The sequence below is a fragment of the Xenopus laevis genome, chromosome 9_10S, assembly GCF_017654675.1.
Source record: "Xenopus laevis strain J_2021 chromosome 9_10S, Xenopus_laevis_v10.1, whole genome shotgun sequence".
Taxonomy (NCBI): Eukaryota; Metazoa; Chordata; class Amphibia; order Anura; family Pipidae; genus Xenopus; species Xenopus laevis.
The window spans coordinates 63518791-63537777 of NC_054388.1; the positions used below are offsets into that span (position 1 = coordinate 63518791).

An 18987-nucleotide genomic window follows, 5' to 3' on the forward strand; every position below is an offset into this window, starting at 1 on the left:
ATACAGTATAAATACTGTCACTTAATCATGTCTTATTGTGTGTGGCTATTGGTGGACTACAGCTGCTTCAACACATAAAAAGAATGTTGAAAGGTACATCAATAATGGATACTTAAAGGAACGCCATCCAATGAAACCTTTTCCAAATTCTAAAGGGCCAGCAAGCAGCCTTATTCATGCAAGAAAAAAATGTGTCCTTCTGTGTATATGGCTCACATCCTGATGCATGCACACATTTTATGATCATGTACCACACATAGTATCTTTTGTTTAAAGCATAATATCTGAAAAACATGGTACAATTCTTTGAATTTTTTTTTACATATGTAAGCATCACCAGAGTTCTTACTTAACAAGGTCCTAACGTATTCCTAAACTCCTCAGGGAATGACAATGGCATATGCTAAGGGGGAACTAGTCATGTTCCAGTGCAGGTCTATGCAACCTTCAAACTGATCTTATTAGGAAACAAGTCTCTACAAACATAACAGCTGGTGACACAAATTGAAAAGACTCAATCAAATAATAGGCTTCCAGTTGAGAGAAGTGCACCTGCACATGTTCCCAAGACATGCACTTATTCACTACTTTTAACGGAGTCTGAAAACAAGCATTTCTCACAAGGTGCAGTGCAGACCTGTAACATTTCCCCTCTTTATGGTCACTTTCTAATTAACGTCACTGAATTTTCCATACGTGGAAAAGGACATAGAGCATAGAACCTATTTGGGAGATCCACCGCTTGGAATTTTGCAATGAACAGCACTGAACACAATGAAATAAAAAAAAGATCAATAAACAGCTTGTTCCAAAAACAGTGCCCCTGTAGCTTGATTTACTATGTGTTGTAAAGCTGCTATATGAACTCATGAGAACAAAAATGCACAGGTCATGTTCCTTCATAGATTTATCATTATATATTAAACTTCATTAAAACCCTTTATTTTTAATTGATGCATTAAATCTACTTAAAGCACTTGTAACCTTATTACTCATTAACCCCTAAACTCACAGCACGGGCTACATTAACCTCCTGTCTACCTCTCTGTCCCTCACTTGACTTGTAATGTATTAATGAGCAGGTTTCATGATGAATCCACCATACTATGGCGTTAGAGTGGTAGACACTTTTGCATATGTTTTTATTGTTTAATTCCTTTATACTAAAACTCTACATGCACAACAGAATATAGAGAATTTGTGGCTGCTGGGCCACATATGGCACCTAACTAAAGTATTTTGTTGGTGAAAGCTGCTACTGTTGATTGGTGCAAGCCAATGCATGTCCGGTAATGTTTGTGCACACCTGTTTCTTAAGCTATACTGCTATTTCAAGTTGTAAGGTGGTAAACTCCTGACTGCTTATGAATGGAAATAGCAAATGTGATATTTTTTTCTGCTAGCCAGATCCGGCAAAAGGGAAGATTTTTACGCTGCAGTCATATTTGCAAAGTCCTAAAGTCATCAGTCACAGTGGCCTTTATGAGAAAAGTTGATAGTTTTGTTGTTTACTTTGCTTCTTTACACAAACAAAGCTTTTTGGTACAGAAACTTTTATAGATTACACTTGTTAAATGTTTTATAAATGACTGTTTACTGTACTATACTATGAGTACTATAGAGGCATTTAATCAAGGGGATCCAAAAATAAAATAAAGCAACAAGAATTAGGAAACTGATGAGTGGAGAAGGCTGTTGTTAAAATCTATTGAGAGGATCTCTGGAATTGATGTATATTTGTACCAACTGCCATTGAGAATGGTTGCAGTCACTAGTGGCCTGCTTGCTTGTTCAATAAAAAAAGTTAATTTGTTTGAAGCAAACCCTGGTCTGCTGTTATTTCCAGGCTGGTTGATCTGTACATCAGAACTTAAGATCCACCTGACGGTAAAGTGTTTAAAGTACCATTGTACTGGTGGGAGTTGCCCACTGCCTAAGGGTGCCCGGGGTACACTGACAGCAAGTCATCCTATTGTCACACATCTCAGACCCACCTACAGGTGTGCTACACAGTAAATAAGTTTTCACCTTTATACAAGGGTATCTAGAAGAGCAAATAGACATTCTTCCCAAATCGTACCCTAAATACCTCTGTCACTGTTCTAGTTCTCAGAACAGCCCCAAAGTTTGAAAACCACTGGTCTAAAACAACCTGGATTACCAGTCAAAGAAATTGGGCTATTTGTATCCAAGTCAACAGTCTGGTCAATTCAGTAAATGCAAGTTCTTGGTTTGATCCAAGAAAACAATAGCTGCTTTCAGCTTTGAAACGCCAGTCTGAATGATCTGAATGGTTATGAGGCAACCTAATGAACCTGGGATGTGCTGTGAAAAATATAGTGCATTTTTCATCTATCTGCTCATATGCTAATTCCCCAGATCTCTTTTTGTATATGAGCTATTCCAATCAGTGCAGTTAAGATTCTCAGTTGTCTGAAGTAAATATATTTGGGTATATATACTACAAACCTGATTTTATTCCAGTAAAATCAGGGTTGTATTTCTAAAGCAATATTGCTCTCCAAGGCCAGTGGATCAATCAATATGATTCCTCCAATGATGGTGAATTCTCTTGCATCTGTAATTATGTTTAGGTCACCTACTTTAGAGTAGTTGCTATAGGTCACCTACTTTAGAGTAGTTACTATATACAGATTTACGGAGGGTGTAGATCAGTGACCTATACGTGGGCACTCACTGCTTGTTTAAATTGGGCCCTCATGATCCCCTTTAATACAGTGAAATTTAAATCCACAATAGACAATATTAATTAAAAAGAAACAGGTATTTTTTTCTATCCAGAAACCTGAGTCTTGAGATGGTTTAGCATTGGTCCCTTTAAAAAAAAGTTTAGGAAACTCTGTTTGAGATCATTATTTAGAGGTAGCTAAATGGCAATCCAACACTAAAAGAAACCGCATCCCCCTATACCCCATACGATGACTTGTTACTTCCCTATAAAGCTGAATATTTTGTAAAATATATACAGTTATACTTTTTTATGGACACAAGAGTGACTCAAAGATCCAGCCATCAACATGTATGATCATACCTTCACTTGCATGTCGGTCTCTAAAGACACTTTTGGGATGAATGTTAAATCCTTCGATATCATGTACTGATGATGCTCTTCTCATACTACAAATGCTGTCTTTTGATTTAGCTTGAGATATATGGGACCCTGCCTGAAGCCTGTCAGGGAAAAGCTGATCCCATTGCTGTTTTGGTGAAGAATGGTCAAGAGGTCCTGTTACATTAACCAAAGTAGAACACTTATAGGAGTCAATCAGTGCTTTTGTATCATCTGCTTCAGAGGGGCTGCAACTCTCCTTTGTAGGGGATTTAAAGTTCTTCATTGCCATAGAGTCATCGCTGTGCTTTGAAGAATCTACAATCACGGCATCTGGGTCCTCCTGTGGTAATGACTGCTTTCTGTGGCTCAGAAGTCTTAGTGGTGGAAACTGGATTCCAAATAATTTCCCTGCGAACATAAAGACAAATTAACACAAGGTTTCAATCATAATTGATGTTACCCATTCACATAGTGAAATAGCCCATAAATCCACCCACTGATCACCTGAAATGCTTTAAAAGTTGTAATGCATTTTTAATGAAGTGTGCAGTGCATAGTTCCTGGGAGACTCAAAGAATGTACTGTATTATGTAGTATGTAGGATAACAGGCTGGGGAATGTTAAAGTACTATAGGGCACATGTTAAATTCAGTACTTTTCTTGGTACCTTAGTGTGCCAAGCCAACCCTGGTAGTGCTTCATCTCCACTGGACAATGTGGCAACTACATGTTCAAACAAAACGAAGCCTGGTGTACACAGCTCATCCAGGATTTTCACTGGAGAAACTTTTTATGAAGTGCTGGACCTGGAGTATTAGGAGAAAGTTCTACTGACCAGTCTTGCTTTAAAAACCTATTCCTGATGTTCCTTGGCTACAAAGCTGACCTAGAACATCAAGGTCTTCAGACTTTGTTGCTTACAAAGAACAAGCCCCTATTTGAGGTCCAATATATGGGTATAAACAGGTTTCGTGTTTTAGCTGTTCAGCCATAGTTTAAAGAATATCTAGAGAATCAATAATAGTTCACCCCTAGCCTCAGCATGGTTAATTTTGAAGCTAGACTTCTATAAGTATACACAATTGCATAGAGGCATTCTCCCTCAAAACTTAACCTTTTGCCTGGATCAGCCACTGCTCTGAACCCCACAGTTTAAGACCTATGATTTAAAAGGAGCCATGGCCACATCTTTGCTTTTGCAAAATAGTACAGAGATATTTGTACTTTGCCCTACAACAATTTAACGTATCAATATAATAGGATAGATAATTATTTTTTTCCATTGGGTTTGGTATTGGCTACATCCTGTAGTTACATGATTGGTTCTGAGCGAACTGGCCTACAACTCTAGGTCTTGGAATAAAAACCTGTGTTAGCAGGGACAACCAGCATCAATGTTTACAGTTTCTAGTTATTATTAAATATATTCATTCACTGATTGAATTAATGCTACTACAATAAACACCTTACCTCCATGAGGTCTCAGACCAAATTCTGGTTATGCTAAACAGATTATGCTGATTGGAGCAAGATTCCAGGGTATTTAACTCTAGAAAGGTCTTTGTACAAGTCATTCTGAATTGAGAAAGCTAGTCAGATCAAAACGTCTTCAATAGAAAAAATACAGCAAGTCCAATTGATTTGACATACAGTATTACTATAGATACATCCAGCATAATAATATTTGACTAAGTTGACTAGCCAAGTACAAACATCCAGCAAGTATCAAAGATATTCTAGAGGATTTCTGTGGAATCAACCATTTGTGTAGCCTAGCGCATTCCTACAAGGCAAATTCAATGCTGTTTATTGTTATATCAATACAGTCACAAATAATATATAGTTTAGCTTCATTCCTTAAATGTACATCTCATATGACGCACTTCTTATCTACCCTGAATAGTCCTGTCCAATTCTAATTACTACTGTGTGAATATCTGGATAATCACCTATGCAGAAACAGTAAGGATTCAACCAAATACAATTCAGTGTACTGACATTACATTCTGGACTCTAACGGCTTGTCAAGCAGCATGGTACTTTGCAAAATGCTAACACTAATACAGTATATAAGAAATTCCTCCTTCAGTGGCATGCAGAGAATTAGCAGCTCCATAACTGACATCTAGATTACAGAGAAAATAATAATCATCCTGAAGCTAGCCTAATGCTACCTGACAACCACATATTCTCATTTCCATCCAAGTGTATATTATTTATTTTACTGCAGGCTAACATTTACCAAAGGGAAAATTTAATTATTGATGCTGAATTAAAACCAATTACTTTCTGAGTAATGTTTCTTTTCTCCTCCTACCAGATGGTGCTGTTTTGGGTACCAGACATATCTTGGCACATGGTTTCAAGACATAAAAACACATATGTTGCTGAGTTTGGTCTATGAAAATGTACCAGTATAAACAATCAGATAAGGAAAGGAAATGCCACCTGGCTGTGAAAAAGGGTTACCTCTTTCTTTGTGACCTTGATCACTAATATCGTGTGCATATTTCCCTATTTCAAAGAAACAGTACAGGTATGGGCTTAGGACCTGGGGTTTTTCCGGATAAGGAAATATCCTTATATCTTAAGTTTACTACAAAATCTAAATACTATAAAACATTAATTAAACCCAATAGGCTGGCTTTGCCTTCAATAAGCATGTATTATATCTTAGTTGGGATCAGTTACAAGGTACAGTTTTAAAATGAAAGAGAAAAAAATAAACCATTTTTAAAAATCTGAATTATTTGGATAAAATACAGTCTATGGGAGATGGGCATTCTGTAATTTGAAGCTTTCTGGATAACGGGTTTCTGCACAACGGATGCATACCTGTTATCTAAAATTGTTTGGACCGGACTTTTTACAGATAAGAATTCTTTCAATAATGTGTAGAACAAAGGTTAAGACTACACACAGGTATTTCCAAAAATGTAGCCTTATAAGTACTGCTCCTTGTTCTCCTTGTTAACATGACACCTGCATAGTAAAACAGTAAAAAAGACAGTGACACTTCCTTAACCCTATTTCATAAATGTTATATATACCTTTCTGCCCACTAATGGTTTTAGAGGCACAATGGCCTCTATACACCACGGTGTATATAACATACTGTATATGAGGACTTTAAGGGAGTTTAAAAAACTGAGGTACACAGGTATTTACTATAGTCACACATCAGTAAAAACTAGGTCAAATTTCATGCATCCGTTAAACAGAGAGACAGATCTGTAGGAAGATACCATCTTCCTGACACAGTTGTACTACAGATGGTTCATAGTTTGTTAACCCATTTTTTTGGTTAAGAGGAGCAAAAATAAAAAATGCTTTCCTTTATTCTGAATATGAGATGTGCACAAAAGAGTTGACCACTGGTGAATGACTCTAATTTCGAATAATGGTTCAATGCATTTGTATGGCTCATTTTTTTGAGAAAGGGCACAGCTCAAAGTGCAAAAAAAAGAAGCTCTAGGCTTTCTTGCAATTTTTCTGCACTCTTTCTGCTACCAGAGTGAAACACCAGAAGTAGCACTCCTCTCTTTATCTGCCTATAGGAGGAACACATGAGCATCCCCTGGAACACCACTATCTTGCACATTCAGAAGGCACACTCCTACTGCAAGAAACATACTGGTTATTCTATTGAGCAAATGATCATTACTGGCATGTACTGTATATACCATCAACAACCAAATCAATACACTATATGGTCAAAGGTTTGTGGACACCTTGCTGTCCACCATCTCATTCCAATAACCAGGTATAAATATGAAGTTGGTCCTCTCGTTGCAGCTTAAACAGCCTCTATTCTTCTAGATGTAGGGACATTCAGCCTACAGATGTTCAGGAGGGTTGAGCAGGCCAGCCAAGTTATTCTACCCCATCTCTGCAAATCTATTCTGTAGGGCCCTTTCTTTGTATATACGGGCAGGATGGTCCTGAAAAAGGAAAGGCATTTCCCAAACTGTCATTGTCAAGGATGTCAGTATATTATGTAGTAGCCCCTGCACCAGTAATTATGGATGTGGTGTAAATACCCAAGGACATCCACATACCCTTGGGCTTGTAGTGTAATTGGGCCACCACCATGCCTAATCGCTACCCTATCATACCATTTACACACATACAACATATATTGAAAGATTTCAACTTAAAAAACAAATCAAAACATTACAAAAAAATTTTTTTGGAATCTCTATTCTAAACTGTGTGGTCAATATGTGGAAGATATTTGTTTAAACCATTTAAAAGTCACAGAAAGAACAGCAGATCTTTTAATATATTTTCATATTTCTTATGTATATAACTTAAGACTTAATTCTGAAAAGGATGAGTTCATACAACAGAAAGAGACTGCCTTGACAGGGGCTGCTCTGAAAGGCTTTAAGAATGTCAGTCAAGCTGACATATTTAGTGATAAAATAGTTTGAGTTATACCCTGCAACTGAATATTGAAAAGAAGGGTAATTCCAATACCCTATCGTGGAAGCAAACATATTTACAGAACCTGTATTTTTGCTGATCTGATGCTTTGTTTATTTTAAGGAGTCGTTTTTTGGGGATGATCTGAAACAGAGATGAGCAGACTGAGCTGCAAGAAATTTCTCTGTAGAGAAGATACATTTTTTGCCAGAAGTGAATAACAGAAGCAGCTGCAATTTTTGTTACTCTTAAATCCACATTCTCGATTAAGGATCTTAGACTAATGAAGCATCATGACAAGTAGTACTGTCTGTTGGTCTTACCTGAATAATTAGCCTTAAGACTGATAAATGGACAACAGGGAACCCTGGGGAGTGTGGTAGGAGGATAATTGAATAAACAGTCTATCATGATCATTAACTGACCACATATTCTGCCAGTACTAAATAAAATCCTATTGAATTGGACAAACATATTGTACTACCAAAGGGACATGTTATAGCCAGCCTATACTGATCATTAATAACACAGCAATAAATCTCTGAAGTTGCCCACATTCTGCATTGGTTATTCACTTAACAAAACACAATTCAAGCCCAATAATTACTCCCTATGTAAACAGGTATTGGATCTATTACCCAGAAGTCCATTATTTACAAAGACCTAAATACAGGAATGGCATTTAACATACAGCTGAAAAGCTCTTAATGCTCTGAAAAAAAAATGAATATCACAGAAAGTTTTTCAAGTTTTTCATACAATAAATCTGAAAACCTCTAACATTCTGATTGGTTTAAAAATAGTCCAGTAGGATCAGCGCTCCTGTCTTCAAAGGCTTTCGTTGTTCACTTGATAAATCTCAGATTTTAGAGCTTTTAAGAAAAATAAGAAAGCCATATATTTTTCATGATTCATGGAAAAAAAAACGCTATTCTATTGTTAGTAAATTGGTTCTCTGTCTTGCAACTTAACATGATTAACTCCTTTTCTGCTGAGCAGACAAGCAAAATCCTTCTTACACAAAATGTGATGTCATTACATGTCCTCTGTCTACAATAAGGTATAGCAAAGAAACAGAGGTATATGGGAGAGAAGGCGACACTGTTGATTCTAGTTAAACAGTAGTAAAAGAAGGGCAATTTATATACAACTACTGACACAATTCTTGCAACATTTTTTGTACAAAATCCCTGAGCTGATTTGTATTTGTTGACCAGACACAACAACAATCTTGCGTATGTCTTCTTGTAGATCTGAAGCAGCGTCTGTACATCCTCTAATGATTGATAGGCTAATGACAACAATATAGACTTGACAACAGACCTGTGACTGGTCACTACAAAGCCACTTAGATGTCAAAAAGAGAGGAGAAAAAAAACCAGAACCTTCCCATCCCCTTATTTATAAAAATCTGCAACAGGGAGAGCAGACATTCATTTATCATTAGAAGAGACAGTGGAATGAAAACATCATCCTAGCACCTGCTGCCATTCCCAGGGAACCAGAATAAACTCATTCTGTTCTGTACATTCTATGTAACATATTTTAGTAATATAATGAAATGTTATTTTAGTCTTAGGAAAATACTTTATATTGCTAAAGCTTGTAAAAAATATAAAAAGTTATTAAATATAAGCACTATGCACCACTCTGGACCTCTTTAATAAATGTCAAGACTCCTACAGCCTACTAGTGTGTCATCAATGACAAATGTCCTCAAGGTGCTTATGGGAGACAACTGCATAGGAAACCAGACACACACATACTTGTGTGTAAGTGCTTTAAGTTGTAAAATACAAACATAAAATTCCAAATGCCATATATATCCACATGGATTGGGGGAAAGGATACGTTTGAGAATCTAATAACCATAAACAAGGATTTATTATGTTGATTGACCAAATCATACCCTCTTTTTCTTCCAATGTGGGATCTTTATTTAAAAGGACACTTTGAACTATGTCTTATTCTTCATTTTGCATCAAATAAACCACATATATAAGTATATAAAATAGAGCTCAGAAGCTGCATTGTTCTTGCTTGAGGGGGGATGGTGTTGAATATATAACCTTACAGTCTGTAAGCACAGCAGATGGGTCTTTATCTGCTTTAAAGATATCAGATAGCGTTTCAAATGCTAACTTCCAAACTCTTGTCCTATGCTCCTTTCATCTGTTGATTGGGTTGCAGTGAATTTACATTGACACTAACAGCAGAAATGCAGCTGCTTTTGGGTGACAAGTTCTCTTTAGCAATATGGCCAACATTCAAATTATGCTCAGGCTGGAACCATACTCCCACCTGAGCTAAAGATGAATTTTGGCAAAATCAGTACAGCAAGTGGAGCAGTTGTCTCCCAAAACTTTTGGGGCAGAGACTTTGCCAGGGCCATAACTAGGGGAAGACAGCAGAGGTACATACCTAGGGTGTAAAGTTTTGGGGGAACTAGGACCCCAGGTACATGCCTCTGTTGCCTTATCAAACTCCAACTTTGCAATGGGCTTCCAGAAGTGGCAGGTTGGTGCTGAGCACAGGGGTTGAAGATGAAATTGACTGGTATAGGGGAGTGGGCAGGTGGGTGTACAGATGATAGCAGGGGGCTTGCCTTGGATGCCCTTAGCTTGTAGCCTTGACTTTTTGTATGCTTAGTAAAAATTCCAACATAGTCATAGCAGTATTGGGGCAGAGGACAGCAGCTAAATCCAGAATTACTGACCAACTGCTGCAGTCTATGAAGGCCTGTCAAAAAGGGCCAAAATCTTTGGAATATAGCCCCCAGCTCAAAGGGCACATATATCAAGTCCAAAAATATATTCCAAAACATTCTTTCAAAGTTAAAAAATTATTCTTTATTTAGCATAAATATTAAAAAGTAGGCATACAGACCAATTGATGTATGAAAAGCGTAAGGTGAAACATCAATTGGTCTGTATGCCTACTTTTTAATATTTATGCTGAATAAAGAATAATTTTTTAACTTTGAAAGAATGTTTTGGAATATATTTTTGGACTTGACAGAGGACAGCAGTAACTTTATATATGGAGGAAGCCCTTATGCTTTTATTATAGTTTTCAGTCAAACGCATAAACATTATATAAATTTTTTTTAATATATATTCCTTGGAGTGCTCCCACAACGTTTCATGTGGTTGTAGCACGCGCAAATCTTTCCCTTAATGGCGATCTTATGTCTTTAAAAGCAGGTGTTTTTCTTGGAGAGCTCTCTCCTATAATATCCAGCCATGGATGAAACATTTGAGTGGAGCAACATTGTTGGGGAAGGTACATCCAAATCAACAAACTGAATACTAAGCTTCACATCATTCCTTGGAAAAGATGAGCAAATGAATTTGTTCTTCTAAAAAATGTAGGCGACTTTGACTGATACACAGATGTCAATACTGATAATACTGTGTATCTTGATAAAAACTGACAGTTTCAACTCTCCATTACTCAGCAGGCATTGGAAACATTCAGCACAAAAGCACAAATGACACAGGGCAATGCTGGTACACTGTCAGCTGGTGATCCACCACCTTCTGCTCTGGCTTGCCTCCAATTACAAATCCAGACAATGCATGTGCTCAGCTATTTGATATCAAATAAAAGATTTCCCTCCCAAACAATTACACTTTTCTTGCATAATCCTATTCAAAACAACCATCCACTATACATGCACTGGGATTTTCACTGACTTGATATTTGAGATTTTCATTGAAATCCGTTTCTACCCTTTGTACTCTCTTTCTTTCAGGTGTGTTATTCACAGAGCATGAAAAATGATGTGGGAATTGGAATTTTGGCTAGAAGAAGCTGAAAACTATACAAGATTTTATTGGTATAAATATCAGGGAAAGGAAAGAGGGACTTACCGATTTTGATTGCAATTACATTTTATTAATGGATTGGAATGGTATTTCATTGCTCCAAAATAATATGTAATTCTTTCAATTGAAAGCCCCTTTTCATAGACACAAATGATTCATATGTTGGGTCGATGCTCTGTTTTGAAATTTGAAGATTTCATTCAATGCCAAGTGCTGAAATGTTGAATATGCAGGTATGGAAAAAAACTCATGCACAATTACTGTACATTTGCAAGTGCCCTCTAGGTGGAATCTGCTGATGGATTCTGCAAGCTAGACTGCGGGTCAGTTGAGGTTAGTGTTACATGGGGATATGCCTTTCATAAGTTGGAAATTAACAACCTAACCCCAACAATAATGTCTTCATTTGCCATGCACTTGTGTCATCACCTCCTTCTAAAGAGTGAAAGCAAAAGTTTTAAACATACATTGAAGGAGGCATTTTTATGACAAATATTAAATGTTTACCAAAATATTTTTTAGGAGAAATATGTTATACTGTATATGAATGATGCTTCTTCAAACATTTGATTAATAAATGGTGCATGGTTTGCCACTGGTCATAGCAACCAATCAGCAGGTAGCATTTACTAGTCACCTGTCTAGTGAACCGTCTAGAACTCTTATTTTTTTAATTAAACTTCCCTGTTTGATAGTGTTTAAAGATAATGTTCAATTAAGCTGCAATTAATTTACATATTGAATAAATGTCCTGTCCAGCTGAGGATGTAAGCCAGCAGCAGCAATGCTAGTAATGAACAGTGTCTGGCTAGTCACAGTAAATAATGGGGAGTTCTATTAGATACGGTTTTTAAAATATTTTTTTAAATGCAAAAAGACAGTTTTCTCGCCAGATCACCTGATTAACAGCTCTATCTGTCATAATTAGGTCAGCCCAGGGTCAGTTAACCCACACCATCACCCAGGCTTCAGTCAAGCAAATAAAGTATAGATGTAGCGGAGAAAGAATGGCAGAATAAAGCTGAAATGGTGCTGGCAGTAGTGAAAGGCCATCTCCCAGACCAGAGGAAGCAGAGCATGTGCACTAAAGTATACAGGTATGGGATCCGTTATCTGAAAACCTGTTATCCAGTAAGTTCCAAATTACAGAAAGGCTGTCTCTCAAATGTTATAAAAATGATTTCCTTTTTCTCTTTAAAGGAAAACTATACCCCCAAAATGAACACTTAAGCAACAGATAGTTCATATCATATTAAGTGGCATATTAAAGAATCTTACCAAACTGGAATATATATTTAAGTAAATATTGCCCTTTTACATCTCTTGCCTTGAGCCACCATTTCGTGATGGTCTCTGTGCTGTCTCAGAAATACTTCAACTCTAACTGTAACAGGAAGTGAGGAAGCAAAAAAAACAACTCTGTCTGTTAATTGGCTCATGTGACCTAACATGTATGGTTTGTTGGTATGTTTGTGAGTACAGTGAATCCTACGATCCCAGGGGGCGGCCCTTATTTTTTAAAATGGCAATTTTCTATTTATGATTACCCAATGGCACATACTACTAGAAAAGTGTATTATTATGAAAATGGTTTATTTACATGAAGCAGGATTTTACATATGAGCTGTTTTATGCAATATCTTTTTATAGAGACCTACATTGTTTGGGGGGTATAGTTTTCCTTTAATAATAAAACAGCACCTTGTACATCAGATCCCAGTTGAGATATAATGAATCCTTATTGGAAACAGGTCCAGCATATTGGGTTTATCTAATGTTTACATAATTTTCTATTAGACTTAAGCTATGAAGATCCAAATTATAAAAAGATCTGTTATCCAGAAAGCACCAGGTCCTGAGCATTCTGGATAACAGATCCCATACATGTATTGTGGACATTTGTCTGTCCAATATCGTATCCAATACAAAGGATACTAATAAGTTGGGACCATGATTTGATGCTAACACAGACTTTTCCCCTCTACTCTTCATGTTTCTGCATTCCATTAGATGGTGAAACACTGTTTGTGGTTTCTATTCATTTGGAAGATCATGGGCACTGGTGTTAGGGATCAGACCTGGCTTGTATCAGTATTCCAATTCATCACACAGGTGTTCAGTTGGTTCAGGGTTCAATGTTGGTAAGTCAATTTCTTCCACTCTTGTCTAAGCAAACTAATTTTGTATGAAACTTTGTTCATGAAGTTATTATCCAGCTGAAACAGGAAAAGGCTTTTCTGAAACGGTTGCAAAGATTAAGGGAGCATTCAGTTATCAACAATGTAATTGATATAGTTGCACCGCTTAAACAGCCAATTTCAGTCATTAGAAGAAGTGTCCACATACTCATAACATATGAAACATATCAGTTGTTAGCTGAGGCACAGAGTGGCTGAATATGGAATTGCACTGATCTTCATAAACTTCTAAAAAGTATATTTATATATGGAAAACATGAAGATAGAGAGGTAAGGTATTTTGTCAGCTATCCCTGTCTCCACTGACCTTGTCTGCATCTTGTACTAGTAGCGGTGCATTGAGGGTGTGCTATGAAGCGTGCTCACAGACTCCTTAAACTTGAAATTATTTGGAGCATGTCTTCTAGCACAGCGAGGTGAGAAAGGCAAGCTCACCTTATTGTACTAATTACCCCTATAAAGAAAATTAATTGACTTTAGCTAGAACTTTTATGCTTGTGTGGTAGAGAGAACTGAATTAAAAAGAAAAATGATTAGCCTTGGGAAGCTTATGTGAAATCAATGTCTGTTAGCTTAGAATTAGCAGTTGGAGCTTTGGATACCTACTCTTTTTGGACAGACTTGGTTTAGATATTAAAGTGCTAGTTCACCTTTTTTAAACACAAAGGATGTTATGGGAGCACTAATGTTGATATATATATATATATATATATATATTTTATTTATTTATTTATTTATTTTTTTCATTATAAAAACTTAAGCGTTGTTTTCTCATTGATTTGAATCTGCCCATGATTTGAACCCTAAGAAATAATTCCAAATCTTATTTATGATGTTAGTCAATCAAAATAAACTTCACGCACACTATATACATTATATAAATCTTGTTTATATTAGACTTGAAATTCACAATCACAGCAAGCAGGTACTGTAGGTACCATTTTGTGGACACTGTTATTAAGGTAAGCTTTAGATCATGACAAAGTCTTCTTTATGCACCAGAATGAGGCACCCGGTGCCCATGCCTATACAATGGCTACACAATTAGATGTTGAGGATGGAGGGGGAATGTGAGTAGTGCCATAGGATGTGCAGAATGGAAAGTACAAGTAAGTATCTGCCCCATAGCTATGCCTAAGGCATACTCTATGCAACACTCTCACCTTCCTCTTACAATTATCAAATGTCCATTCTGAGTGAGAGAGTTCAATGTGACCCATGTTCTAGCATAACTAATTCTACAAGGCCTATTTAGCCAAGATGGAGTTACAGTAGTATGATAATGCTTTGCCTGCTTGTAAAACATAGAATTTAATAAAGTTAAACATCAGTTTTACATAACCCAAGTTTAAATTAGGGATGCACCTAATCCACTATTTTGGATTTGGCCGAACCACCGAATCCTTCGCAAAAGATTCAACCGAACTGAATCCTAATTTGCATATTTAGCTGGCCACATGCAGATTTTACCCTCATATTTGACTAATGAATGGACATCACAATTTTCCAACCTGACACTAACCATTCACATTAAATAAAGTAGTAAAAGTCGCATATGCAAATTAGGGGTGGGAAGGGGAAAACTTTTTTTTACTTCCTTGTTTTTTGACAAAAAGTCATGCGATTTCCCTCCCCACCCCTAATTTGCATATTCAAGTTAAGATTCAGTTCGGACAGGCAGAAGGATTCAGCTAACTTTTCTGCCTAAAGCTGGCCATAGAAGTAAAGAAAGTTGTACGAATTTTTTTTTACGATTTTCGGACCGTGTGTGGATCGTCCCAACATTTTTCATACCATGGCAATCAGTCACTTAGCGGATCAGACAGATTAAAAGATTTGTCGGCTAACGATAATTTCTCTGCATTTATTGCCTATCTGACAATATGAATGAGTGACTGTCATTACTATTTGATGGACATACACATCGTCTGATTTGTTCTTTTACTACTTTATTCAATGTGAATGGTTAGTGGCAGGTTGGAAGATTGCAATGTCCATTCATTCGTCAAATATGAGGGTAAAATCTGCATGTGGCCAGCTAAATAGCAAAGTTTGGTGTGCTACAGCAAGTTTGCCATGAACTGCTTTATTTTGCAAAATTCTAGCTTTTTTTTGGTTCCTGTTTTTTGATCTGTAACTGGGTTAATGAGCGCTAACAGGATTGAAGGTCTGTCCCAGTGCACAGTCTGCCGATTTGGAGCAAAAGTTCCTAACTGATTACCTCTGTGGCGGTTGTGAGCAAATTGCCACTTTATTGACAAATTGACAATTTTGAGAGAAGTCTCTTGCTCACTGAGCAGGATCTAGTGCCATCGGACAGTTTTGGAGGACTAGAACAGCAGCAGGATGATGATGAGTCATTAAACTGGATGACAGTAAATCTAGTGTGAGCAGAAGAAAAAGGGAGGCTGCTGCTGGGTTTATTCATCTAAACAGATTTGCCAGATTAAAGAATGGGACTGTTCTCTTTAACAGCCAGGAGACCAGTTTCTGTGGTGGGGAGGAGAGCAGAGTCAGGCCTAATCAGATTGAGGTTGTATGGGATTCAATTATTAGGGAAGTGGATAGGGTAATCTGTGGTTCAGATTGCTGCAACCAGGCTAATACTAACTAAAGATATAATACTTCATTAAGTAATGTAAATGTCTAAAGGAAAGAAGCAACCTCCGCTGTATGCTGGTAAATGCACAGAGATTGTAAGGTAAAATGGGAGAGCTAAAGTTAATTACATGCTCTAAAAATTATGATATACTTGGGGGCACATTTTCTATTGGTCGAAGTTAAATCCTTCGACTTCGAATATCAAAGTCGAAGGATTTACCGCAATTCATTCGATCGAAGGAAAAATAAACGATTAAATCCCTCGGATCGAACGATTCGAAGGATTTTAATTCATCGATCGAACGATTTTCCTTCAATCCCAAATTGTTAGGAAAGCCTATGGGGACCTACCCCATAGGCTAACATTGTACCTCGGTAGGTTTTAGGTGGCAAAGTAGGTGGTCAAAGTTTTTTTAAAGAGACAGTACTTTGACTATCCAATGGTCGAATAGTCGAACGATTTTTAGTTCGAATCGTTCGATTTGAAAAATAAACATTTAAATCCTTCGGATCGAACGATTTGAAGGATTTTAATTCATCGATCGAACGATTTTCCTTCAATCCCAAATTGTTAGGAAAGCCTATGGGGACCTTCCCCATAGGCTAACATTGTACCTCGGTAGGTTTTAGTTGGCAAAGTAGGTGGTCAAAGTTTTTTCAAAGAGACAGTACTTTGACTACCGAACGGTCGAATAGTCGAACGATTTTATTTCGAATCGTTCGATTTGAAGTCGAAGTCGTAGTCGAAGGTTGAAGTAGCCAAAAAAAACGTCTAAATTTGAAGTATTTTTTATTCTAATCCTTCACTCGATGCTTAGTAAATGTGCCCCTTGGGATGAAGCATGTGACTGGACTGTGAATTTAAAGGAGAAGGAAACAAAAAAAATAAACCCTCCTGAAACGCCACATTATAAATGGTAATTTCATAACTGCTTTTGTGCACAGGTGTCTTGAAGTTTTGCTGCTGTTTAAAGTTTGGTGCCGCCATTTTAAAATAGGTGCATCACTTCCGGTTAGGCAGATGATGGTGTTGAAAGAAAAAAAAAACTGTATCTATTTAAAATAAAGGCATGCGTATTTTCCTTTATTAATCTACATTACTACAGACCTCAGTCACACAGACCCAAATGGTGGCTTGCTTGATTTATGTTTTAGCTCTGCTCCCCAGCTCCTGCGCTCGCTGACAAACTGTAAATTAAAACCAGAGCGAGCGCAGGAGCTTCAAAGCTTCCCTTTGTTTCCAAGCTATGAGGAAGCAGGAGCGCAATTGGAGCTTGATTCAGTGAGGTGGGGGCAGAGAGGTCAGCGATGACGAATGGCTGCATCACATGGTCGCAACATCATTGCTTCACAGGGAACCTACAAGATCCTCTTGCGCATGCGCAGGGCACTGCTGGGAACTATTGCGTGTGCCCTATTGAGCCCGCTTTCTGGACTGCAGCATGGATATGCTTTTATATACATGTTTCAACTTTTTAAAAAAATGATTGCAGCACAAAGATTAATGAAAAAACTAATGAGGGACTACTTGGTGGTAAAGGTATATGCTTTTCATGGTCAACACACAGCTTAAGTTGATTTTTGACTTTCCTTCTTCTTTAAATGGTTACACCCTTTTTAGGAGGGACAGAGGGATTAAAAAGGGTGGAGGAGTATGTTTGTATGTAAAGCCTGAATTAAAGCCATGCTCTAAAGAAATAACAATTGCTGGCACTGGGAAGGGTGTGGAATCCCTCTGGGATTTCGACTGATCAAAAGGTTACAAAAGAAAATTATCATTGGTGTATGCTATAAACCACCTTGTATAAGTGACAAGAAAGAAGTCCAGCTACTTTTACAATAGAAGTGGCTTAATAACTAGGTCAAGTTATTATTATAGGTGACTTCAATTATCCAGACATTGACTGGGGTAATGGGGTTGCTAAGACAGAAAAAGCTAGTACGTTTGTAAATATGCTGAATGACAACTTTTATTTCAGCTCTTTCAAGAACCTACTAGGAATAACTCTCTTTTGGATCTTGTAATAACTAATAATACCAAACTCCATCTCTAACATTTGTGTGGGTGAGCATTTAGGGAATAGTGATCATAACATGGTCTCCTTTGAGATTCTGTTGCAAAGGCAACTCTATAAGGGAGTAACTAAAACACTAAATTTCAGACGTGCAAACTTTGACAGTATAAGGGCATCTCTGCAACATATTAAGTGGGAAATGCTTTTCACATGGTTAAATACGGAACAAAAATTGGATGTCTTTAAAATGCAGCTAAAAGGGAAACTAAAGTCTAAAATAGAATAATGCTAGAAATGCTGTATTTTGTATACTAAACATGCACTTAGTGCACCACAAGCCTAAAAAAACAAATGATTTATGCTTTCAAAGTTGGCCACAGAGGTCACCATCTTATAACTTTGTTATACATCTCTGCAAGACCAAGACCATGCACATGCTCAGTGTGGTCTGGGCTGCTGCTTAGGGATCGTCATAAATTTTCAAAAAAGCACAAGTCAAATAATATCTGCCATAGAAGAAGCAAATAGATACAGCAAAACTGATTAATAATCAGAATATGCAGACTGCACTGGGTCCTGTGTTGTCATGTAATCTAATGCAGATTTAATAGTTTTTGTATTGTTTAATACAAACTTTCTCCAACTATCCAGAACCAGTGGCTGCAGCAAAAAAAAAATCCTCCACATAGAATCCCAGTTTATCTGTTTAAATCTGGCTCCATGATCTTTGTCCCTGCAGCTGGAGTTGGAAACAGAAGATGTAAAGGCAAAAATAAAATCCCATTTTTACTTTATTAACTGAAAAAGAAACTTATCCCCAATAATAAATCGGTGCAGTTTTTATAAGA

General features: G+C 37.1%; 1 protein-coding gene across 5 annotated transcripts in view; it reads right to left on the reverse strand.

The window, feature by feature from the left end:
• LOC108702971 (potassium voltage-gated channel subfamily H member 7) overlaps nt 1-18987 on the reverse strand; it is a 189640-nt gene that overhangs the window by 75401 nt on the left and 95252 nt on the right. For all 5 annotated transcript variants that reach the window (XM_018238824.2, XM_041578218.1, XM_041578219.1 and 2 more), the window contains exon 4: nt 3053-3481. In XM_018238824.2, the coding sequence (XP_018094313.1) occupies nt 3053-3481 (429 nt within the window). The remainder of the gene's footprint in view (nt 1-3052; nt 3482-18987) is intronic.